At 41.4% G+C, this 26,583-nt stretch overlaps 1 protein-coding gene across 12 annotated transcripts in view; it reads left to right on the top strand.

Moving 5' to 3' along the window:
* Positions 1 to 1,615: 1,615 nt before the first annotated feature.
* Positions 1,616 to 26,583, top strand: part of LOC139376724 (Rho GTPase activating protein 17a) — a 43,751-nt gene continuing 18,783 nt past the window's right edge. For 8 of the 12 annotated variants that reach the window (XM_071119605.1, XM_071119602.1, XM_071119603.1 and 5 more), the window contains exons 1-5: positions 1,617 to 2,068; positions 11,257 to 11,296; positions 23,131 to 23,235; positions 24,541 to 24,573; positions 24,967 to 25,043. In XM_071119605.1, coding sequence (XP_070975706.1) covers positions 2,016 to 2,068; positions 11,257 to 11,296; positions 23,131 to 23,235; positions 24,541 to 24,573; positions 24,967 to 25,043 — 308 coding nt within the window. In that variant the 5' untranslated portion in view covers positions 1,617 to 2,015. Of the gene's footprint in view, positions 2,069 to 11,256; positions 11,297 to 23,130; positions 23,236 to 24,540; positions 24,574 to 24,966; positions 25,044 to 26,583 lie in introns of all 12 variants that reach the window. The other 4 variants (XM_071119609.1, XM_071119610.1, XM_071119606.1 and 1 more) reach the window with 3 other exon arrangements.

Consider the following 26,583-nt stretch of genomic DNA (forward strand, 5'->3'; position numbering starts at 1 on the left):
TAGGCTAATCTTTTTGAGTGTGAACTGTGTTACTGTACTGTATTATACAGTATTGTATGGACTGGAATTACGCACATAGTTCAAACCATGATAAAGCAGAAGAGAACCTACAAAGTTACAAGCATAGGCTAGCGAATTTTATTTCATTTTTGTATAATTAGTAGGCTGATGCATATATATTTCCCCTAATGTTATTAGCCTACCTCTTCTTTCTCTCTCTATTGTTGCTTCAGCCCTTCCCCGCTTTAAACAGTTAAATTAAATACGTTCCCTTGTCCGTATCTTCATCATTCTAATGACACCCTTGAATAATACAGGACTAGAATTAGATGCAGAATGCTTTGACTTCTCTTCACAAAGATTGATTGAATGGTTATGGGTCGGAATAAATAACTGCTATAACCTATCCCCCATCTCGCGTTCACTCTTCCTTCAAACTACCGGAGAGTTCCATTGGCTGCTGTATTTACAAAGACAGCCGGTGGAACCAAACATGTAAAATGTGGACTCATCAAACCAAAGTACAGATTTCCACCGGTCTAATGTCAATTGCTTGTGTTTCTTGGCCCAAGCAAGTCTCTTCTTCTTATTGGTGTCCTTTAGTCGTGATTTCTTCGCAGCAATTCGACCATGAAGGCCTGATTCACGCAGTCTCCTCTGAACAGTTGATGTTGAGATGCGTCTGTTACTTGAACTCTGTGAAGCATTTATTTGGGCTGCAATTTCTGAGGCTGGTAACTCTAATTAACTTTCTTTCCTGTGACGGTCCTCATGAAAGCCAGTTCATCATAGTGCTTGATAGTTTTTGCGACTGCACTTGAAACAACTTTTACAATTCTTGACATTTTCCGCATTGACTGAACTTCATGTCTTAAAGTCATTATGGACTGTCATTTTTATTTGCTTATTTGAGTTATTCTTGCCATAATATGGACTTGGTCTGTCTTCTGTATACCAGCCCTACCTTGTCACAACACAACGTTTGGCTCAAACACATTACGAAGGAAATAAATTCCACAAATGAACTATTAACAAGGCACACCTGTTAATTGAAATGCATTCCAGGTGACTACCTCATGAAGCTGGTTGAGAGAATGCCAAGCGTGTGCAAAGCTGTCATCAAGGCAAAGGGTGGCTTCTTACAAAATATATTTTGATTTGTTTAACTCTTTTTTTGGTTACTACATGATTCAATGTGTTATTTCATAGTTTTGATGTCTTCATTATTATTCTACAATGTAGAAAATAGTAAAACAAGAAAGAAAAACCCTTGAATGAGTAGGTGTCTAAACTTTTGACTGGTACTGTATGTCATTGAATAACAGTTTGATATTTCAACTCAACTGACTGTTTTAATAGGTATGGGTAAATGTTACTGTATAATTCTGTAGGCATGTTCAATGTCTTCATGATCACAATTCTAGTGAGGTTGTGAGGTCAGTGCAAATTATTGCAGTACTGTATTGTATCACGGGAGCGAGCAAGATTACTTTCGTAAACTAGCCCAAATTACACAGTCTGCACATTTAGCAGTGCTGGGGATGGTGTTAGACGGATGGATGCTTTTGCTACGTATACTTCCTGCCACCCATTCAACGCCCTCAGCTTGTGCTGGCAAAGAGGGGAGAGGTGTGCTGCAAGCTGGTTGGGAAAAGCGGTCGACGTTGAGTAGCCAGCCAGATATTCAGCAATGTAAAGGCTGCAACCAGTCAGTGGAACTCTGGATAGCTTTTTGATCATATACATAGCTTTAACCATGTCGTCAGCTTGCGAGGGAATAGCTTTTTTCTGAAACAAGTACTTGAAGGCTAGACTAAACTTGCTAAAAAGTGACTAGCCACAGTAAGTTAGCTATTTTAATTGGTTCATAGCTTAGCTAGCTGCAAGCTAATCTTCGACAAAAAGCTAGCTGGGTATTGTGAACTTCATGACCAACCTCGTCTGATGAAGCACATCGCAGGAGTTACTTTTCCAGCTCTAAAACGTCGCAAGACTCCACTGGAGAAGGACGCAAAATGAAGAAACAGTTCAATCGGATGAAACAACTCGCCAACCAAACAGTTGGCAGGCAAGTAATGTTGGCTGTTGTTAAATTTAGCTAGCTAACGTTAGCTAGTTTTGTCTTTATTGCGGCGTTGGGGGTAGGGATGTTACCCTGATTTTCTATGGCGTCCGTATGCCGTATTGTCAGTTCAGTTGGCTAGAAAATATATGTTCAATATCAATAACGGGTCATGTCAAGGCTAGAGCTAACGTGAATGTTGTCCCATTTAATTTGGAGCTTTGTTCATCGAGGAAAAGGTGGTGAGGTTTCCTAAACAGTTCACATCTGTTGCTTGCTATGAACGGTTTGTGCCATGGCTGGAAGTCAAAACGTGATGCTAAATTCACCATGAAACATCTCTTCGCCAGCATGCATATCGCACATTTACATCGGTAAACGGCCAGATTTGCACATCGTCTACTGCTGAGCTTAAAGACATTTGACAGCTGTTATCCAAGGACTGTGACGACGACCTACTTCACGTGGCCGAGCCACAAATGGCTTACGCTGGAAATGGTACAAAAAGTGCATGCCCTGCAACAGTTTTTGTCCCCAATTTAACTGACATTAACCTGGCTGGTTATTCATCCAACAATTTCATGCGAATACATTAACGTTACCTGACGCATGAAAACAATCACGTCCGGGCTGATGGAAAGGTGAAGTGCCGGAACAATTGTATTAATGCAATTTGTTCGTTCGACATGGTGGGATATTTTTGTGTCGGTAAAATGTATCTTGCGAGAAATGGCAGTGGAAACGCCTTCATGCCAAATATTGATATAATAACCATCATATCGAAGTAGACTTGGGAGTCATATGTTGTGTGGTCCTCCCACTATGACTCGGGAAAGCATGCAGGTTATTAGGCTACAGATGAAGTAAATGGTGAACTTCACAGGGTGGTGAATGTGCAAGGTGATGAGCTTGATGCTCCTTTCCAATAAATATCGAGGGTCTTATTCTGGTGACATGATGATCAATGCTTGGCCTCCGTTTGGTAAATACAAGTAATATCGCTGTTATCCATAATAATCTCATACTGTAGGTTGGTAGTCTACCCGCACTGTATCTGCTAGCTGTTGCCTAGAGCTCATGTACCAAGACCAGAGTGGGCACATTTGCTACTGGATATAACGCAAGTTTTTGTGTTAAACGTCAGCAGAGTTGAAAATGCGATGGAAACCAATTTAACGCACAGGCGTTTATCCACAAAAATGTAGTTCAATGGAAACATCTCTGGTGGGAAAATGCTCATTGTTTTATGAAGATTTTAGAATATTCACATGAAAATATGTCTGAAATTGGATGGATTCCTACTTAGTGAAGATATTCAAGCAATGTTTTGGGATGCCAGTCCATCAGTGAGTCACCAGTCCTCCAGCTCTGTTGGCTGGCCATGTCACTTCAATGTCATGTCATCCTAATCTGCTGAGGTAGCCAGGATGAGTGATCAAGTTCATATTAACTGATGCTAACCAAGAGATAACATCCTTATTTACCCATGTGCTGCTCAAAAGAGCACAGGTGTGCTTGCGGAAGAAGGCCCCCGGAACAGTTTCACTTCTAGTACTTATGGGGAGGGGGGTGGACACTAAACGATCAAATAATGGAGCCACGCCATGCTCTTCCATTCCACTTTCACTCAGACTAAAACTGAAACTGCCGATTCAAACAGTCGAGTTGCATTTGGCATGCAAAACTACACACAGTCAGCAAGATTTAATGCATTAAACAAGCTAGTGTCTAATGCCTGAGATAAGTATGGCACGATAGTGCCTCAGTCTCTTCTCACTCTCAACCATAGTCTAGGGCCCCTGGCCTAATCACCAGTAATGGATCTACCCTTGAGAGCAGCCCTTTTGAATAAGTGTAATCTTTGGGAATATCTTGGCAACGGATCACTAATTCCGTAGGCTTTTATCCATGGAGAGAGATATAGAACCTCCCTGTAACAGTATCCTTGAAAAGGAGGACTGCCCTGCCTTGTAGCTAGTAGAATACACAGCCAGTGTTGTTGTCTGGCCATGTCCAGGTTTGCCAAAATAATCGTTAGAACCTTCGTAGGAGCATCGTTTAATATCTGAGTGGTTTCCCAAAACCATCGTTATTAATGTTGCACTTGAAAACGGCTCGTAATCTAACGCCTGCCTCAGACCACTTGTAGAACAGCAAAGTGTGTCGTAAGATGCTTTGTTTGCTCTCCCGCATCACTTTATACACAAGATCTCCACTAAACGTAGAATCACATTAGTTATTTGTCTCTCTCTCTGACCGCTGATAACTTCAGAACAAAGTTGACCACAAATACAATGTTGCCAATGTCTTTGCAATGGTATAAACAAGCATTGTTTAAAAAATATGCATGAAATTAAAACAGTAGGCTACAGGCCTATATTAATCATATTGAAATACATTTTAATGTTCAATTGCGTTTTATTTAGCTACTTGTAGACCACTATCTAATTTGTCTCAGTATTTCATGTGTAGCCTTTCATGTGCACAATGATGTGCCAAATCTGTGATTTAGTGAATTTTTATTAAAATAAGCCGCCTCAATATTTGCAGCTATAGGTGGTAATATAATTCTAATGATAAGTAAAAATTTGAATCGCGAAAGCTGATCCGAGAGCAGCACTCCCTTTCTTTCGATCCTATCAGTACCGACATATTCTCTAACGACGCACTTAGCTACCTTTCTCTCTGCATGGTGTTTTGGGAAACGCATGTTACATCTTCGGCCGTTGTAAGAAAGATGCATCCTTAAAACACCTAAATTCCATCTCTATTGGGAAACCGGGCCCTGGCCTGTTATCATTACGTGGGGCTGAAGTGTGAGGGGTACTGCGTGGGAGTATGAATATAACTTTTAGCTATGGGCTTGGGGAGAGCCCAGCACGGGATGGTACGGAAGGTCTCCTTGGCTTCTCTGAGTGAACACATGACCAGAGATGATACACATTGCACAACACGCAACGGTTGTGGCTCTAATAGTTTTAACTAGCTTCATGTTCCTACTGCCATGATCTCTGATCTGGCAGAACATAATGATAGGTGAAAGAACAAGTTGGAAACCTATCCAGTCCTTTCAGTGCTGATGGAGAAAAGGTGACTTGGAAAGGAAGCAATTGCAAAGTTTTGAGACACAGCCAAGATAATATCTCAGACTGGGGAATCTTTCTCTGCTCTGGTCTAAGGATCAAAAGTCACCTAGAATGCCACATGTGGATTGTGGAATGGAACATAGCGTTGAATTGGAATGTCCATCCGTTCTACAAACTCTGTTTCTCCCCATAGAATTAATGTTCATAGGGCCTAGCTCTAATTCTAGAAAAGATCTGCAAGGCTAAGCTACTCTGTACATCTTTCCAATTGGCATCTTTTGAATGACAGTGTAGTTAGCATAGAGAGACATCCAAGTTGCCATACCCAGATAATCCTGGTGTGTTTTAGTGTAACCGTATCCTGAGTGCTCAGAGTATCCCCTTAATGTACCTTCAGCGCTGTGCCACTGGCTCAGGGTGAACAGACAGGACTGCTGGAATACTAATCATTTCCTCACTGTATTTAACTAACATTAAATCAGGAGTGTGTGTGATCCGGAAAGCAGACCTGTGGGAGTGTGTGAGTACAAGTATACATGTGAGCGCATGTGCGAGCTACGAGCGTGCATGTGAGCATGAATGTGTGTGATAGAGAAGGGCCTTTAGCCTGTCCCTGGGTTCCTGTGATTGTGCCGGGGCAGAACACTGCGTTCAGCAGTCAGCCACTCAGAGGAAATCTCTCCTTATTATTCTCCAAACAGGAAATGGCCTGCTAGAGAAGTGCTGTTTCTAAGAAGAGAAAATGGGTGAAAAACACTGGTGTGACGAACGCTACAGAAGTACCTGTGTAGAAGAGGATGTGAATCCTTGCCTACTCTTGTTTCTTGATTTTAACTCCCAAGTTCTGATGGACCTCAGACAGAACCTGGTGAGGTAACTCTGCTGAATCTAGTGTGATTAGATCTGGTGATAAGACCGAGCCTGTTCCAGCAGAGTGGTAGAAGGATTAAGGAAAGAATCTAGCCACAGTTTGTCACAGGCAGACAGGTTGCACATCTCAGCACAGTAAGTTGTTTAAAACCACAAGACATTCTTCAGTTCCCTAGAACTCAAAGGGTTGGGTGTCTAGGTGGTAGGTCCATGCAACACTGAAATTGACTGGTCAGAAGTGTGCTCAGTGGCACAACATCTCCTTGTAAAACTGGACACAGTAAGGGTGCTGAAGAGACTGCAGCACCCCCTGCAAAATCAGAATAATATAAATAATAATAAAACCTTTACAAATAACATTTTCACCAGAGTAGTGCTCTGGGCCTGTTCTAGTCCTGTATTAGCGCACCACCCCACACTTTCCCGTGGCTATGAAACCAGACAGCAACAGTATGCTACTTCACACCTGTAAGTATTCAGTTGTGCACAAGTCCTATCATTTCATCTGTCCAATATCCATTATGTTGTGAGCCCTGAGCTGCCAACTGTTGCTAATATGACAAACTCAACCTCTTCTCCAAACTGATTGAGTGGCGAAAAGGCCAGCAACAGCCCCTCTATTGTAGAAACCGGATAGAGTATTCATTTACCATCTCCAGCACGTTGCCATGGGGATAATTCTTAGGCTGGTGGCGGGGTGCAGCCTAACTGTTATGTTGTTCAGTGATCCAAGTGACTGTTGTTGCTATAGCTAGCTAGGTCACAAAGATACCTCGTGGTGAGTGTAACAGCTCTACAGAGCCTGGTGTAGTCACTCAGCTCCATTCACTTTGATAGCCCTGGTCGCTGAGAGATTCTAAACAATTGTTTTGTTGCTCCTGGGCTGGGACATTATACTAGGTCTATTTTTGTTTTTAGTGACGCAGTTTAGTTTGTCTGGATGAGCGAGTGTGGCTTTTATGTTGTTAGAGGCTACTGCTACTCATATTTGTTTATACACCAAATAGCCATGCAAATATAATTGATTGGTGCTGCGAGTCAATAATTCCATGCAGACTCATTCCATGTACTCTGAACTGTTATATAACACAGAGGCAATAAATGGGAGACAGCTAGAGGGATTCTGACCTGTGGTTTAGTAATATGTTTTAAAGTGTGTTTCTCTCTGGAGTGCTGTAGATGTGGTGAGTGATGTGAGTCTCATATGTCCCCTCTGGCCCTGGCTGCCTGCTGCTGCTCGAACCATGTTTGTCCCAAATGGCCCCCTATTAGTGCACTACTTTTGCCATTTGGAACGCAGACCCATGTCTTCTGGTTTCTGAGGTTGAATGTCCACACACCATGTGACCTCACCAAGCTGCTTTGCTTCAGGCACTTCTCCAGAAAACTTTGACTTGAATCCTCGCTGGATTTGGTTTTGGGGCTTGGCTCGCAGCCCCTTTCTCTCGTTCTCCTTCTCTTTCTGCCTCCATCTTTCTCTCTTAGCCTCCATCTCTTTCTCCTCCTTTTTTTTCTCTCTCTCGCTCACTTACCATGCCTCTCTCTGGGTTGTAATTGGAAGCAGCTGTCCACCACTGTCACAAGGTTACTATAGTGCACAGAGCCCAGTTTTTGGAGGAGAGGAGGGACTGAGTTTAGGGCTCCAGTTACTGACTGTCTGCTGTTTAACATCTGACCTGAGAACTTTTCGCTGTACATCAGCCTAAACCTAAGCAGTGGGACCTTAACAGGGAAACTATACTAGGACCAGTTGGCAAGGGGAAACGTTACAAGCTACAAAACGGGTTACTTGACTTGTAGGAGGAATAGAAAGGCATGGGGGAGGGGGAGAGAGGGAATGGACTATGGCGTCTTGTGTGAAAGCACCATTTTCAACATGTTGGTCACATGCAATATTACACCGTCTCTTTGCTGAGGTATGAAATGACAGAATCCTACTCATTATTCCACGTGCTTAATCTAGCTGGGTTGTCAATTTTGTTTTGAGACAATTTCACTTCACCGTTGGCTTTGAACGGGGCACCTGGCTCACGCCCGGGAAGCAGCCCGGTTCCTAAATGAATGCAGCCTGGAATCGAACCAAGGTCTGTAGTAGAGGTCGACCGATTAATCGCCATGGCTGAATTAATAAGGGCCGATTTCAAATTTTCACAACAGTGGGTAATCAGCATTTTTGGATGCCGATTACATTGCACTTCACGAGGAACTGCGTGGCAGGCTGACCACCTGTTACGGGAGTACAGAAAGGAGCCATGGTAAGTTGCTAGCTAATATTAAACTTATCTTATAAAAAACAATCAATCTTAACAATCACTAGTTAACTACACATGGTTGATATTACTAGGTTAACTAGCTTGTCCTGCGTTGCATATAATCAATGCGGTGCCTGTTAATTTATCATCGAATCACAGCCTACTTCGCCAAACTGGTGATGATTTAACAAAAGCACAATCGTTGCACGGATGTACCTAACCATAAACATTAATGCATTTCTTAAAATTAACACACAGAAGTAGATTTTTAAAACCTGCCTATTTAGTTAAAATAAATTAATGGTAGCAGGCAATATTAACTAGGGAAATTGTGTCACTTCTCTTGCGTTCATTGCACGCAGAGTCGGGGTATATGCGGTTTGGGCCGCCTGGCTTGCTGCAAACTAATTTTTCAGAATTTTACATAATTATGACATAACATTGAAGGTTGTGCAATGTAACAGCAATATTTAGACTTAGGGTTGACACCCGTTAGATAAAATAGGGAACGGTTCCGTATTTCACTGAAAGAATAAACGTTCTGTTTTCGAAATGATAGTTTCCGGATTTGACCATATTAATGACCAAAGGCTCATATTTCTGTGTGTTATTATAGTATAATTAAGTCTATTTGATAGAGCAGTCTGACTGAGCGGTGGTAGGCAGCAGCAGGCTCGTAAGCATTCATTCAAACTTTACTGTGTTTGCCAGCAGCTCTTTGCAATGCTTGAGGCACAGTGCTGTTTATGACTTCAAGCCTCTCAACTCCCGAGATTAGGCTGGCAATACTATAGTGCCTATTAGAACATCCAATAGTCAAAGGTATATGCAATACAAATGGTATGGAGTAGAGGTCGACTGATTATGATTTTTCAACGCTGATACCAATTATTGGAGGACCAAAAAAGCCGATACCGATTAATCGGCTGATTTTTATTTATTTATTTGTAATAATGACAATTACAACAATACTGAATGAACACTTATTTTAACTTGATATGATACATCAATTAAATAAATTTAGCCTCAAGTAAATAATGAAACATATTCAATTTGGTTTAAATGATGCAAAAACAAAGTGTTGGAGAAGAAAGTAAAAGTGCAATATGTGCCATGTAAAAAAGCTAACGTTTAAGTTCCTTGCTCAGAACATGAGAACATATGAAAGCTGGTGGTTCCTTTTAACATGGGTCTTCAATATTCCCAGGTAAGAAGTTTTAGGTTATAGTTATTATAGGAATTATAGGACTATTTCCCTCTATTCCATTTGTATTTCATTAACCGTTGACTATTGGATGTTCTTATAGGCACTTTAGTATTGCCAGTGTAACGGTATAGCTTCCGTCCCTCTAGTTAGCACGCGCTAACTTGCTAACCATTTCACTTTGGTCACACCTGCCTCATCTCGGGAGTTGATAGGCTTGAAGTCATAAACAGCGCAATGCTTGACGCACAACGAAGAGCTGCTGGCAAAATGCACAAAAGGGCTGTTTGAATGAATGTTTACGCGCCTGCTTCTGCCTACCACCACTCAATCAGATACTTAGATACTTGTATGCTTGTATGCTCAGTCAGATTATATGTAACGCAGGACACGCTAGATAATATCTAGTAATATCAACCATGTGTAGTTAACTAGGGATTATGATTGATTGTTTTTTATAAGGTATGTTTAATGCTAGCTAGCAACTTACCTTGGCTTACTGCATTCGCGTAACAGGCAGTCTCCTTGTGGAGTGCAACGAGAGACAGGCAGGTCGTTATTGCGTTGGACTAGTTAACTGTAAGATTGCAAGATTGGATCCCCCGAGCTGACGATGTGAAAATCTGTCGTTCTGCCCCTGAACAAGGCAGTTAACCCACCGTTCCTAGGCCGTCATTGAAAATAAGAATGTGTTCTTAACTGACTTGCCTAGTTAAATAAAGGTATTTTTAAAAAATCAGCAAATCGGCACCCAAAAATACTGATTTCCGATGATTATGAAAACTTGAAATCGGCCCTAATTAATCGGCCATTCAGATTAATCGGTCGACCTCTAGTATAGAGCGAAATAGTCCTATAATAACTACAACCTAAAACTTCTTACCTGGGAATATTGAAGACTCATGTTGAAAGGAACCACCAGCTTTCATATGTTCTCGTATTCTGAGCAAGGAACTTAAACGTTAGCTTTCTTACATGGCACATAATTCACTATTACTTTCTTCTCCAACACTTTGTTTTTGCATCATTTAAACCAAATTGAACATTTTTCATTATTTATTTGAGACTAAATAGATTTTATTGATGTGTTATATTAAGTTAAAATACGTGTTAATTATTCATTCAGTATTGTTGTAATTGTCGTTATTACAAACGAATATATAAAACTCGTCCGATGACTTCTAATTTTGATTTAACACTTTTTGGGTTACAACATGATTCCATCTGTTATTTCATAGTTTTGATGTCTTCACTATTATTCTACAATGTAGAAAATAGTAATAAATTAAGAAAAACCCTTGAATGAGTGGGTGTGTCCAAACTTTTGACTGGTACTGTATATAATATCTGTTCTTTATATGTGAAGTCAAGACCGATACAAATATTTCTGTGAAAGGCTAATATCTGCCGACAATATCGGTCAACCTGTTTATCGGTCGGGCTCTAAACCCCACCATGTGAACCGATAGTGCTCAGGCTTTCATGTGGTTTTCTATACTGGGTGCCAGTCTGCTTCAACCAACTTCCTGTTGTCTCACCGAGGCAACAATGTACCATAGTTGTGTTGTATAATACATTTCAAACAGTGTGGTTGGTACCCAGGCTAGTGCAGTGGTTCACATGATCACTGCCCATAATACCTGACCCTGTTCTTCTGCACTGTGTGGAATCTAGTCTGTCTGGAAAGGCCTCATTGTGTTGACAGTGTTTGCATATACAAAGTGTCTCTAATCAGTAGCTGTCAAACCTAATCTATCTCCTGTTGTGTTTTCTCATCCACAGAGCAGAGAAAACAGAAGTCCTCAGCGATGACCTTCTACAGGTAAATAAATCATTACCTAGGCTACATTTTGCATTTACTCTACCAACTCTCCCATTACATGCTGTACAGTAAGTCAATGGAACTGCAGACTCAGCATATGTGAATACAAGAGGCTCTTAGCTGAGTTACAGATGTCATTCTTCCTCATGTTGGTAACAAAATGTAACACTCTGCCAGGAAATTTGACAATCTTTGGTACTAGTAGTGCAAAGTAAAGACTGTGTGTGTATATTCTATTAATTTAAGTTCAATTTAGTTTGATGCTCTGGGTCTCCTCCGGTGCTGTGTGTAGTCTGGTTCCCATGGAAATTCCCATTGAGTCTAGAGACAGCAGGTGGAGTCCCTCAGAATTCCTGTTGCTCAGTGAAGACATTCCATACACTCAACACTTTATTTCTGTCGTTCCGGAATGTTATTGTTCTTTTGGTTTTCTCCACCCCATTTAAAGTCAGAGAGGGCGTGTACAGAAACAACGCTGTTGAAAATACAGGCTCCTGCTGTTGCTTCAAGCCTTGTTCTCTTTCAGTCACGTTAGATAAATAGCATGCGTTTGACTGGAGAGATGTATACTGGAATGAAAACGTCATGGGACCCAAACACACAGCATTTGAGTGACAACTAGCATGACAGTGTCCTATTTAGAAGCAGTATGAGGCGTTGTCATGGAAGGAGTAAGAGTCTGTCCCAACAGCAGTTATGAATAGCTGCTACTGAGGTGGGGACACTTTATCGTATCTGACAGTTGACTCTTGTTTTCCCTCCAAGGCGTTTTGTGTGCGACCTTCCTCTAACAACCTTCCATGGCCCACTGTGACTCAGACTCCTCTGTATTCCACATGTCAAGTCTCTCACGCTACCATGTTAGTCTGAGAACACACGGTTGGATCTTTCTCGTGTCCCTAGAAGCACTAGAGTGTCTGGTGCTTGATCACCACTGATCGGTTTTCTGCTTCAGCCAACACTGCGGTGTTTGTCATTCCATACGTGCATGCTCTGGGTTAGTGGGTTTGGCATCCATGCTGGCTCTGGTTTTGCCTGCTGTAAATGTATGGCATGCATGAGATGACATGAGTAGGCTAAAGAGTGGTCAACAGTACAAACAGATGAGACATCTAGTAGAGCTGGATGTGTAGAATTGCAGGATATGCACTTTAAAACTGTAAACTTTGCTCTGCATCCCATGACAAAATGTATAATGTATAGAACTGCAGGAAAAAGCTTTAAACCTTCAAAATGTTCTCTCCGCAAATGAGGGGTGTGAACAGTTGGTCATGAACCGTGCTTGTGCCCATAGAAATAGACTGGGGGGGAGGGATGTTCCCCAATGCTGGGGGAGGGATGTTTCCCAATGCCAGGAGTGGAGCAGACTTGATAAAGTTTGGGAACCCCTGGTTTAGGCTACTGCTGTTTTTGTTTGGACACAGACAAGCTCTCACACCCTTCTTTGGCTAAGTGTGTTGTGCGCTGTGTGCTTGTCTGGACGTGTTCTCATCAGTCCTGGCACACACACTCCTCAGTCACATTACAGTGGCGATTCCCAGCTCAGTGGATGCGTCATAGACCTAACTAGGCTCTGAGCTGATCACAGTTAGTACAACAACTTCTGTCTGGCTCTTTCACATCCTTCTGGTTTGTTTGTTTGTTTAGTCAGTGTTTCCGCTGCAGTCATTTAGCTGTGGCGCTACGCCACGGCATAAAAATATGGAACATGTAAAAATAGGTGCACTTTAATGAGGCTAGGACAGTCCACATTTACCTTTCCTCTGCAAACTAAATGAGTAATGAATATAAAAGTCAGACACCCATAGTAGAAAAGTTGATCTATTTACCTAGTCTGCTTGTTGTTGTGCCTTCAGAAAGTATTCACACCCCTTGACTTATTACACATTTTGTTACAGCCTGAATACAAAATGGATTCAATAGATGTTTATTTTGTCACCCATTTACACACAGTAATGACAGTGAAAACATATATATTTTTGCAAATGTATTGAAAATGACATGCAGAAATCTAATTTACAGAAGTATTCACACCTCTTTGCTATGACACTCCAAATTGAGCTCAGGTGCATCCAATTTCCTTTAATCATCCTTGAGACGTCAGTACAACTTGACTGGAGTCCACTTGTGGCCAATTCAATTGTTTGGACATGATTTAGAAGGAAGCACACCTGTCTATATAAGGTCCCACAGTTGACAGCGCATGTCAGAGCAGAAACTATAGCATGAAGTCCAAGGAACTGTCTGTAGATCTCAGAGATGGAATGTTTAGAAGGCATACAACGGCTGTGCAGGTGCCTTGTTTGCACAGAGGGAGGGAGCTCCAGTCTCATTTTGTTCATGGTGCCATCCAGACTTGTTTTCTTTGCAAGAAACTTGTTTGCCGATGACAGTGAAGTGAAGAAATGTCTCCCCTTGCCAACACACGGTTCTACAAGCCGCATCACCACATTGTCCGACACTAGCTCACCTGCTGCCCGATGTGGATTTTTTTTCCCAGATATTGAAAGCCTTTCAGCATGTATAATTACGCATGCTCTCACTTGTGTTGTTGGGGCAGTAACCGAAAGATTGCTGGATCGAATCCTGAGCTGACAAGGTACAAATCTGTCGTTCTGCTCCTGAGCAAGACAGTTAACCCACTGTTCCCCAGGCGCCGAAGATGTGGATGTCAATTATGACAGCCCCCCCACACCTCTCTGATTCCGAGGGGTTGGGTTAAATGCAGAAGACACATTTCAGTTGAATCCATTCAGTTGTACAACTGACTAGGTATCCCCCTTTCCCCTAGCCTACTCCAAGTAGGCCAGAGTAGACTGATAAGTGGACTGAAATAAGGTACATACTAGAGGTCGACCGATTATGATTTTTCAATGCCGATACCTATTATTGGATGTCCAAAAAAAAGCTGATACCGATTAATCGGCCGGGTTTTATTTATTTTAAAAGAAATATATTTGTGTATGTATTAGTTTGTAATAATGACAGTTACAACAATACAGAATGAACAATGAACACTTATTTTAACTTAATATAATACATAAAATCAATTTAGTCTCAAATAAATAATGAAACCTGTTCAATTTGGTTTTAATAATGCAAAAACAGTGTTGGAGAAGAAAGTAAAAGTGCAATATGTGCCATGTAAAAAAAGCTGATGTTTAAGTTCCTTGCTCAGAACATATGAAAGCTGGTGGTTCAATATTCCCAGTTCTTCAATATTCCCAGTTAAGAAGTTTTAGGTTGTAGTTATTATAGGAATTATGACGCGGCGACTATTTCTCTCTATACCACTTGTATTTCATATACCTTTGACAATTGGATGTTCTTATAGGCACTATAGTATTGGCAGCCTAATCTCGGGAGTTGAGAGGCTCGAAGTCATAAACAGCGCTGTGCCTCAAGCATAGCTAAGAGCTGCTGGCAAATGCAGTAAAGTTTGAATGAATGCTTACGAGCCTGCTGCTGCCTACCACCGCTCAGACAGACTGCTCTATCAAATATATAATCATAGACTTAATTATATAATAAACACACATACAAGCCTTTGGCCATTAATATGGTCAAATCCGGAACTATCATTTTGAAAACAAAACGTTTATTCTTTCAGTGAAATACGGAACCATTCTGCATTTTATCGAACGGGTGGCAACTCTAATTCTAAATATTGCTGTTACATTGCAAAACCTTCAATGTTATATCATAATTATGTACAATTCTGGCAAATTAGTTGACAGTTTGCAACGAGCCAGGCGGCCCAAACTGTTACATACAGTGCCTTGCGAAAATATTCGGCCCCCTTGAACTTTGCAACCTTTTGCCACATTTCAGGCTTCAAACATAAAGATATAAAACTGTATTTTTTTGTGAAGAATCAACAACAAGTGGGACACAATCATGAAGTGGAACGACATTTATTATTATTTATTAAACTTTTTTAACAATTCAAAAACTGAAAAATTGGGCGTGCAAAATTATTCAGCCCCCTATACTTCTGTGTACTGATTTTAAGGCATTGATGTTTATGTTTAGGTACATTTATGCAAAGATTGTGCTTTTTTCGGCAATGCGCTTTTGTTAAATCATCACCCGTTTGGCTAAGTTGAAGTAGGCTGTGATTCGATGATAAATTAACGCAGGACAAGCTAGTTAACTACACATGGTTGATGATATTACTAGGTTAACTAGTGATTATGTGAAGATTGATTTTTAAGTTTAATGCTAGCTAGCAACCCACCTTGGCTCCTTGCATCCACAAGGTCCTTTTGACCCTGCACTCACGTGGCAGGCTCACTCACGTAACAGGTGGTCACAGCCTGCCATGCTGTTTCCTCGTGGATAATCGGCGTCCAAAAAGGCTGATTACCCGATTGTTATGAAAAACTTGAAATCGGCCCTAATTAAATCGGTCAACCTCTAACAGCTACCTCAATTACTTCGTACTCACCGGTATATAGCCCTGTTATTTTTACTAGGTTTTGTTATTCACTGTGTATTTATTGCTCATGTCACTTTATATTTATTCATCTTTAATTCTGCTTTGTTGGAAACAGACCCGCAAGAAAGCATTTCACTGTTAGTGTACACCTTATGAAGCATGTGACACATAACATTAGATTTGTTTTTTTTGTTAAGAGACATGGGTAAGGGGTTCTTCTGGTCCACTTTCCCAGGGCCAGACCAGGCCTTAGCGTGTCTGCCTTCCTTTACCCACGGGCCCAGGGCTATTAATAGTCACCATAGTGAGGGTCAGACAGATTAGATTAATTTAAAGGGAGAGGAGAAAACACTGGCTGAGCTTAAATAGTTGATCAATACCCTCAGCATGGCGCTTAAGCACAGCACACAGAAGGTCAGCTGCCTGTTAGTTGCCATGGACAACACTGATACTACTGTAGGATTATCCGAGTCACTGAGGGAGTTCTATTAACCTGAGCCGTGGTGTACCGGTCTATGGCCCGTGCCATGAACGGGCAAACGCGGTGAGGGAGGAGTGCCCTTCTTAAAACAGAACAGTAATCTGCACTGCTCAGTCATGTTGTCAACAAGGCAGCATTGTGCATTATCCAGAACCATAAAACATATATCTTCCATAAAACATACCTTTGGTCATGAAGTGTATGTGGACACCTGCTCTTCGAACATCTCATTCCAAACTCAGTGGCATTAATTTGGAGTTAGTTCCCCCCCCCCTAAGAGCATTAGTGAGGTCGGTCACTGATGTTGGGCAATTAGGCCTGGCTCGCAGTCAGCGTTTCAATTCATCACAAAGTGTTCGATGGGGTTGAGGTCAGGGTTCTGTGAGGCCAGTCAAGTTCTCGCTTTGTGCACGGGGGTATTGTCATGCTGAAACAGGAAAGGGCCTTCCCCAAACTGTTGCCACAAAGTTGGAAGCACAGAATTGTCTAGAATGTCATTGAATAATGTAGCGTTAAGATTTCCCTCCACTGGAACTAAGGAGCCTAAACCATGAAAAACAGCCCCAGACCATTATTCGTCCTCCACCAAACTTTACAGATGGCACTATACATTGAGACAGGTAGCATTCTCGTGGCATCCGCCAAACACACATTCATCTGTCGGACTGCCAGATGGTGACGCATGAGTCATCACTCCTGAGAACGCATTTCCACTGCTCCAGAATCCAATGGTGGTGAGCTTTACACCACTCCAGCCGACGCTTGGCATTGCGCATGGTGATCTTAGGCTTGTTCTGCGCCACGACAAACAGTTCTTGTGCTGACGTTGCTTCCAGAGGCAGTTTGGACCTCGATAGTGAGTGTTGCAACAGATCAGACGATTTTTACACACTACGCGCTTCAGAACTTGGCGGTCCCTTTCTGTGAGCTTGTGTGACCTAACACTTTGCGGCGGAGCCGTTGTTGCTCCTAGACGTTTCCACTTCACAATAACAGCATTTACAGTTGACTGGGGCAGCTCTAGCAGGGCAGAAATTTGACCAACTGACTTGTTGGAAAGGTGGCATCCTATGACGGTGCCACGTTGAAAGTCACTGAGCTCTTCAGCAAGGTCATTCTACTGCCAATGTTTGTCTAGGGAAATTGCATGGCAGTGTGCTCGATTTTATATACCTGTCAGCAGACCTAGCCGAATCCACTAATTGGAAGGGGTCTCCACATACTTTCGTGTATATAATTGTCTAACTAGTTTTCATTTGGAAGGCAGATAAAGCATCAAAAGCAATCACTTTTGCATGTGAAAACACAGAATCCCACTCCTATGCCACATGCTTAATCTCGGGGCTCCAGAGTGGCGCAGCGGTCTAAGCCACTGCATCTCAGTGCTAGAGGCGTTACTGCAGACTAGAGGTCGACCGATAATGATTTTTCAACGCCGATACCGATTATTAGAGGACCAAAAAGAGCAGATACCGATCAATTGGTCAAATTTCTATTTGTGTGTGTGTGTGTGTGTATATATATATATATATATATATATATATATATATATGACAATTACAACAATACTGAATAAACACTAATTTGAAATTAATATAATACATAAAAATATAGTTAGTCTCAAATAAATAATGAAACATTGCAAAGAGCTGCTGGCAAACACAGTAAAGTTTGAATGAAAGCTTACGAGCCTGCTGCTGCCTACCACCGCTCAGTCAGACTGCTCTATCAAATATCAAATCATTGACTTAATTATAATATAATAATCACAGAAATATGAGCCTTTGGTAATTTAATATGGTCAAATCCGGAAACTATCATTATTCTTCCAGTGAAATACGGAACCGTATTTGTGTTCTACAATGTTGAAAATAGTCAAAACTAAAAACCCTTGGATGAAGGTGTCAGTTTTGACTGTTACTGTGTACTTAATTGTTTGAAACCTGAACGTTTTAATAGATACTATGAGGCATGTCTTACCTTGCTTCAAAGTAGCGTATTAGATCTCTCTTCATACATTTCTAATGGATATTTTCGTCTCTGTCACATGAAACCACTTGCATGTGCGGTGCTCTTTTTAACAACTCTGTTTTCCCGCAAATTGCTTTATGGAACAAACATTCACGCATGGCTTATTGCCTTGTGTGCATTGCTGCGCTTATAATGTGAAGAAATAATAGGTTATCAACATTTTAAGCTAAACGTTCTGATCTGTTGCATCAGACTCATTGCTTGTAAAAAAAATGTTTTATGTAGCCTAGGCCTACTGGTTGTATGAATTTGGGATCTATCGTCCCCCAACTGTCCCAGAGTCTGTTTGGAATAGGCTATTGCTTTCTTGACAAGCAGATCTATAGAATAGCCTAAACTTTTCTACTATAGTAGATTGACATAGGCTTGTGATTGTGCTGTTCGTTACTCATCTTGTTGGACAGTTATTCTAACGTGTTCAAAGTGCACATCAGAATTCATCGACTTCCATGTTCTTTTAATATGAATTGCCATATTTGAACTATTATTTCTGTCATGAGCACCGTGGGTGGACACCCTAATCAGGTTACTCACCCAATGAGCACCGTGGGTGGACACCCTAATCAGGTTACTCACCCAATGAGCACCGTGGGTGGACACCCTAATCAGGTTACTCACCCAATGAGCACCGTGGGTGGACGCCCTAATCGGGTTACTCACCCAATGAGCACCGTGGGTGGACACCCTAATCGGGTTACTCACCCAATGCATATGGGTCCGGTACATTTCTAAAATGTCTGTCAAATTCAAATGTTACCTGTCAAATGTTTTTCAAAAAATTTTCCTAACGGAAACCCTGGGTGCAGCTCAATATTAAGGTGTTCCAATTGTTTTGTACACTCAGTGTGTGTAATTTTATTGTCAGAGTAAAATCTTTAACATTTGCCTAGGAACTCACTTGGTGAAGTCCACAGGACTTAAAAGGAATTAATTCAACAGCTAGGTCTGTCACTAACAAATACAGTCATGGTTGGTAACTCCACAATTCACTCAATAATGCAAGGCAGGATCCCACAGAAATATGCAAATTAGGCTTTACATCATGCGGTGTTAAAACACTAACACTACACACTGAGAAAGTGTGACAGCGTCAGCACTAAGCAGTGTTAAATTAACACAAACGTGTGGGTCGCTATAGACACAGGAACAATTTTAATTTTAACCCTCAGTGTTGATTCAACACTGGAACATTTGCTGTGTGTGGGAAGTCTTTGTCTCTGTGTCTAATTTAGGGGGGGGGGGGGTTGGTTGTGTCTCTGCGTGTAAGAATATGGTGGAAAAGGGAAACATAGTGGCACCCCTAGCTCCATGTAATCAAAACACACACACATTCCCAGGATCTCCCACTCCAGTAAGAGGAATCTCCCTTTCCTGTGCCAGGTACTAGCAGGGCCCAGTTTGAACACATGACTTTCCCCCTTAAGCCATGGGCTTGTGGAAGAGGCAGGAGACGCCCTCCTCACAGTTTCTGTCATAACAGCTGTTTTGGGAATGCTAGGGGCCTCCTTGAGTCGGGAAAGACGTGTGAGAGAGAGGTGGAAAGAGTCTCTGCACACCTATCTCCTCTGTCCTCTTCCAGCCAATGGAATTCCAGAGTTCTGTTTTTAGAACACAATTGCCATGGTTTCTGTTTATCTGTTCTGACACTGTCGGTCTGTCCCCTGGCTGCTCCGTCTCTGCCCTGTTCCCAGCGCATTGTTCTGTTTCCCCCCCCACCTTTTTAAAAACCGACACACCCCATGTTCCATACTGCGCATGTTTTGAACTGACAATAAATGGCATAACAATGCTCTAAAGAAGCGTTGGAAATAACATCGTTTCACCATTTACTGTGCAGTATTCAGACCCCTTGAATTTTCCACATTTTGTTACGTTACAGCCTTATTCTAAAATTAATTAAATCATTTTTTCTCTCCACAATCTACATCCAATACCACATGACAAAGCAAAAACAGCTTTTTAGAAATGTTTGCAAATGTATACAATTATTTTTGTTATTTTTTTTAAGTATTCAGACCCTTTACTCAGTATTTTGTGAAGAACCTTTGGCAGTGATTACATCCTAGAGTCTTCTTGGGTATGACGCTACAAGCTTGGCACACCTGTATTTGGTGAGTTTCTCCCTTCTCTGCAGATCCTTTCAAGTTCTGTCAGTTTGGATGGGGCACGTCTCTGCACAACTATTTTCAGGTATTTCCAGGGATGTTTGATCGGGTTCAAGTCCGAGTTCTGGCTGGGACATTCAGAGACTTGTCCCGATGCCACTCCTGCGTTTTCTTGGCTGTCTGCTTGGGGTTGTCCTGTTGGAAGGTGAACCTCTACCCCAGTCTGAGGTCCTGAGTGCTCTGGATCAGGTTTTCATCAAGGATCTCTCTGTACTTTGCTCCGTTCATCTTTCCCTTGATCCTGACTAGTCTCCCAGTCCCTGCCACTGAAAAACATCTCCACATTATGATGCTGCCACCATGCTTCACCATAGGGATGGTGCCAGGTTTCCTCCAGACTTGGCATTCAGGCCAAATAGTTTTAATCTTGGTTTCATCAGACCAGAAGATTCTGTTTCTCTTTAAAATAGCCTCCAACACTCTACTCAACAAACTGAATGCAGTCTATCACAGTGCCATATGTTTTGTCACCAAAGCCCCACACACTACCCACCATTGCAACCTGTACGCTCTCGTTGGTTGGCCCTCGCTTCATACTCGTCGCCAAACCCACTGGATACAGGTTATCTACAAGTCTCTGCTAGGTAAAGCCTTGCCTTATCTCAGCTCAACGGTCACCATAGCAGCACCCACTCGTAGCACGCGCTCCAGCAGGTATATCTCACTGGTCACCCCCAAAGCCAATTCCTTCTTTGGTCGTCTTTCCTTCCAGTTCTCTGCTGCCAATGACTGGAACGAACTGCAAAAATCCCTGAAGCTGGAGACTCATATCTCACTCACAAGCTTTAAGCACCAGCTGTCAGAGCAGCTCACAGATCACTGCACCTGTACATAGATGGGCTGTTTTACAGATGGGCTATCTACCTACCTCATCCCCATACAGTATTTATTTATTTATCTTGCTCCTTTGCACCCCAGTATCTCTACTTGCACGTTCATCTTCTGCACATCTACCATTCCAGTGTGTAATTGCTATATTGTAATTACTTCGCCACCATGGCCTATTTATTGCCTTACCTCCCTTATTTGACCTAATTTGCACTAACTGTATATAGACTTTTTGTTTTCTTTTGTTCTACTGTACTATTGACTTTTGTTTATTCCATGTGTAACTCTATGTGTTGAATTGCGATGCTTTATCTTGGCCAGGTCGCAGTTGCAAATGAGAACTTGTTCTCAACTAGCCTACCTCGTTAAATATATATATTTATTTATTTATTTATTTATTTATTTATTAATTAAGTGGTCTGAGCATCCCTTAGGTGCCTTTTGGCAAACTCCAAGCGGGCTGTCATGAGCCTTTTACTGAGGAGTGGCTTCCATCTGGCCACTCTACCATAAAGGCCCAATTGGTGGAATGCTGCATAAAATGCTTGTCCTTCTGGAAGGTTCTCCCATCTCCACAGAGGAGCTCTGTCAAAATGACCATTGGATTCTTGGTCACTTCCCTGACCAAGGCCCCTCCCCCGATTGTGCAGTTTGGCTGGCGGCCAGCTCTAGGAAGAGTCTTGTTGGTTCCAAACCTCTTCCATTGAAGACTGATGGAGGCCACTGTGTTCTTGGACTTCCAATGCTGCAGAAAATGTTTTGGTGCAGATCTGTCTCGGAGCTCTACGGATAATTCCTTCGACTTCATGGCTTGGTTTTTGCTCTGACATGCACTTTCAACTGTGGAACCCTTTTATATAGACGGGTGTATGCCTTTCCAAATCATGTCCAATCAATTGAATTTACCACAGGTGGACTCCAATCAAGTTGTAGAAACATCTCAAGGATGATCAATGGAAACAGGATGCACCGGAGCTCATTTTCGAGTGTCATAACAAAGGGTCTGAATACTTCTGTAAAAATGGTACTTCTGTTTTTTTACTTTTATACATTTGCACATATTTCTTAACCTGTTTTTGCTTTGTCATTATGGGGTATTGTGGGTTGATTGACAAACATTTTTTACATTTTGTTTTTATAAATTTTAGAGCAAGGCAGTAATGTAACAAAAATGTGGAAAAAGTCATGGGGTCTGAATACTTTCCGAATGTACTGTATATCAGCTCTTCATTTGGGAGATCGACAAGGCTGGCTGTCTTTTATGGCCTGTCTTCAGAGTGCCTTGAAATCACAACTTCCAAGGGGAGAGCATTAATCTGCCCTTTCACTCTCCAAACAGCAGTCACAGCCCAGCTACGGTGTCCATGGAGACGCTTCGGATGAGTCATCCGTTTCATAGAGAACATTCCTGTGTCGCCCCGCTGGGAGCGGACGGTATCAATCATGCCTGACCTTTGACATCCAGCCCCGGCCACTAATCAAAACAGGCCATGTATCTGAATGGACTTCCATGAGACAGCAGTCAACAGGCAGGAATGAGGGCGATTAGAGGAATATCTGTGGAAAGACGTCAACACCATTCATTCTACAGACAGTTATCAGAGGACCAAAAGGGCTGGGAAAGATGGCTCAGTGTAGTTATAAACTACAGGCATAACCTTTCAACTCATTGTCCCTAACCCCGGGAACTTTTGTCTGCATTACAAAGTTCCTCCACCAACATTATTTTTTAAAACAGCAAAACAATGCATTTACAGTGGTTTACTTATTCAACACATTGCCTCTATGAAACTAGTTCCCCATGTCTATAGGCTGTAGTTGCATGCTACTTCACAGTAAAGGTCTGTCTGTATGTAAGTGGTCATGTGTGTTTCTCTCTTCTCGTGCACAGATTGAGCGGCGCATGGAGATGGTGCGCGTGGTGTCCCACAATACACACAAGAGGATGGTCACGTGTCTGCAGGGCCACATTGGCACCGACGCAGAGAAGAGACATGTAAGTACACATATTGTTAACATTATTCCTGGCCAAATTGTCTGAATTACTAGATCAAATATTAACATATTTATGATTTACAGTACCAGTCAAAAGTTTGGACACACCTACTCATTCAAGGGTTTTTCTTTTTTTAAATAGTGAAGACATCAAAACTATGAAATACATAATGAATCATGTAGTAACCCAAATAAATGTTAAAAATCGAAATATATTTTATATTCTTCAAAGTAGCCACCCTTTTCCTTGATGGCAGCTTTGCACACTCTTGGCATTCTCTCAACCAGCTTCACCTGGAATGCTTTTCCAACAGTCTTGAAGAAGTTCCCACATATGCTGTGCACTTGTTGGCTGCTTTTCATCACTCTGCGGTTCAACACATCCCAAACCATCTCAATTGGGTTGAGGTCGGGTGATTTTGCAGGCCAGGTCATCTGATGCAGCACTCCATCACTCCATCACTCCCCTTCTTGGTCAAATAGCCCTTACACAGCCTGGAGGTGTGTTGGGTCATTGTCCTGTTGAAAAACAAATGATAGTCCCACTATGCGCAATTAGGCTGCAATTTCTGAGGCTGGTGACTCTAATGAACTTATCCCCTGCAGCAGAGGTGACTGGGTCTTCCTTTGCTGTGGATGTCCTCATGAGAGCCAGTTTCATCATAGTGCTTATTGGTTATTGTGACGGCACTTGAAGAAACTTTCTGGATTGACTGACCTTCATGTCTTTAAGTAACGATGGACTGTTGTTTCTATTTGCTTATTTGAGTTGTTCTTTCCATAATATGGAATTTTACCAAATATATCTGTCTTCTGTATACCACCCCTACCTTGTCACAACACAACTGATTGGCTCAAACACATTAAGAAGGAAAGAAATTCCACAAATTAACTATTAACAAGGCACACCTGTTAATTGAACTGCATTCCAGGTGACTATCTCATGAGGCTGGTTGAGAGAATGCCAAGAGTGTGCAAAGATCTCAAGGCAAAGGGTGGCTACTTTGAAGAATATAACATCTATTTTGTTTTTGTTTAACTTTTTTTGGTTACTACATGATTCCATGTGTTATTTCATATTTTCGATGTCTTCACTATTATTCTACAATGTACAAATACAGAAAAACCCTTGAATGAGTAGGTGTGTCCAAACTTTTGACTGGTACTGTATATACCACTGAGTCTTCACTTATCCCAATTTAATAATAGATTATCCCACCCCCTTGAAAATAATGTTCTATATCAGCAATTTGTTTGTTTTTGTTTACTTCTCATGCTCCGACATGTACAATTGTGTCAATGCCAGTCCGTACCACGCCTTTACACAGGAAATGGTCAGGTAAAAACACACATTTTACTTTTCTCATAGCTACATTTCCAGCTCTGCTCATCCCTCCTCCCATGCTTTTCATTCCAGCTTTGAGAATAGAAAGGAATGAAAAGGCATCATACTGTATCTAGTTTTTACAGTATGTCAAAGTACTGTAGCTATTAACACAGCAATAACAGTAACATTCTCATTCTTTCTACTATTCTTTGTCCAACTTCATGACATTGGAAAATGACTTTCCAGTGATAAACCCTAAAAAAAACTAAGCATAAACATTTTGTTGACATTATTAGAATGAGTAAATTGTTGGTGCCTCAGATGGTATCTAATAAATATATACATCTCTCTCTTCCCTCTCTTTCTCCACACACACACACACACACACACACACACACCTCACAGAAAAAGCTTCCTCTGACAGCGCTGTCTCAAGCCATGGTGGACGGCGGCAGTCAGCTGGGAGAGGAGTCTCTGATTGGGTGAGTGAGGGTGACAGGTTAGACAACCAACCATTTGTCTGACACTGGTTATCTGGAACAGATGAACCTTAGAGAGGGGGAAATGGGGATACCTAGTCAGTTGTACAACTGAATGCCTTCAACTGAAATGTGTCTTCTGCATTTAACCCAACCCCTTAAATCAACATCCACGTCTTTGGCACTCGGGGAACAGTGGGTTAACTGCCTTGCTCAGGGGGATGGAGAATGTGGGACTATGTTTTCAGAGCTAACAAACTGGCCTAATTTGTTATTATCGTCTGTATTTTGTAATATTTTGTTTTCGTGGAGGATCAGAAAGTGCTTAGTGTGGTTGTGTGTATCCACATAATGAGGATGTGTGCCAGACAGTTCCTCCATGTAACAACACTAGCTTGCCTTGTTTGCATGGTAAGACAGTGACAGAAATGGACAGGCACTCAAACAAGAGGATCTAGAAACTGTGACTGGAAGCTACCCATCGATTTTACTGTTACTACCAAGGTGTCCATCTGACCTTGTTATGAGAGTAAAGTTCATGTTGGATAAAAAATGTCTTGACAGGTCTGATTGAAACTGAACATTTGTCGTTAACTTTCCAAATGTCATCAAAACAAAATACCCTAGACAAGGCGGGATCTTTTTGTGTAGGTAAAATAGGTAAAATAAGAACTATCATATGGAAGTAAACTTTGAGTCAGGCTTGTTGTGTGGTCCTCCCTAGAGGTCGACCGATTATGATTTTTCAACGCCGATACTGATTATTGGAGGACCAAAAAAGCCAATACCGATTAATCAGACGATTAAAAATAATATATTTTTTAATATATATAAATATATTTGTAATAATGACAAGTACAGTACAACAATACAGAATGAACAATGAACACTTTTTACATTTTTAACTTAATATAATACATAAATGAATGATAATGATAATGAAACATGTTCAATTTGGTTTAAATAATGCAAAAACACAATGTTGGAGAAGAAAGTAAAAGTGCAATATGTGCCATGTAAAAAAGCTAATGTTTATGTTCCTTGCTCAGAACATTAGAACATATGAAAGCTGGTGGTTCCTTTTAACATAAGTCTTCAATATTCCCAGTTAAGAAGTTTTAGGTTTTAATTATAGGACTATTTCTCTCTCTACCATTTTTTTTTTTTCATATACCTTTGACAATTGGATGTTCTTATAGGCACTATAGTATTGACAGCCTAATCTCGTGAGTTGAGAGGCTTGAAGTCATAAACAGCGCTGTGCCTCAAGCATTGCTAAGAGCAGCTGGCAAACACAGTAAAGTTTGAATGAAAGCTTACGAGCCTGCTGCTGCCTACCACCGCTCAGACAGACTGCTCTATCAAATTTTAAATCATAGACTTAATTATAATATAATAAAACACACTATGAGCCTTTGGTCATTAATATGGTCAAATCCGGAAACTATCATTTCGAAACAAAACGTTTATTCTTTCAGTCAAATACGGAACCGTTCCGTATTTTATCTAAGGGGTGGCATCCATAAGTCTAAAAATTGCTGTT

The sequence above is a fragment of the Oncorhynchus clarkii genome, chromosome 20 (genome assembly GCF_045791955.1).
Source record: "Oncorhynchus clarkii lewisi isolate Uvic-CL-2024 chromosome 20, UVic_Ocla_1.0, whole genome shotgun sequence".
Taxonomy (NCBI): Eukaryota; Metazoa; Chordata; class Actinopteri; order Salmoniformes; family Salmonidae; genus Oncorhynchus; species Oncorhynchus clarkii.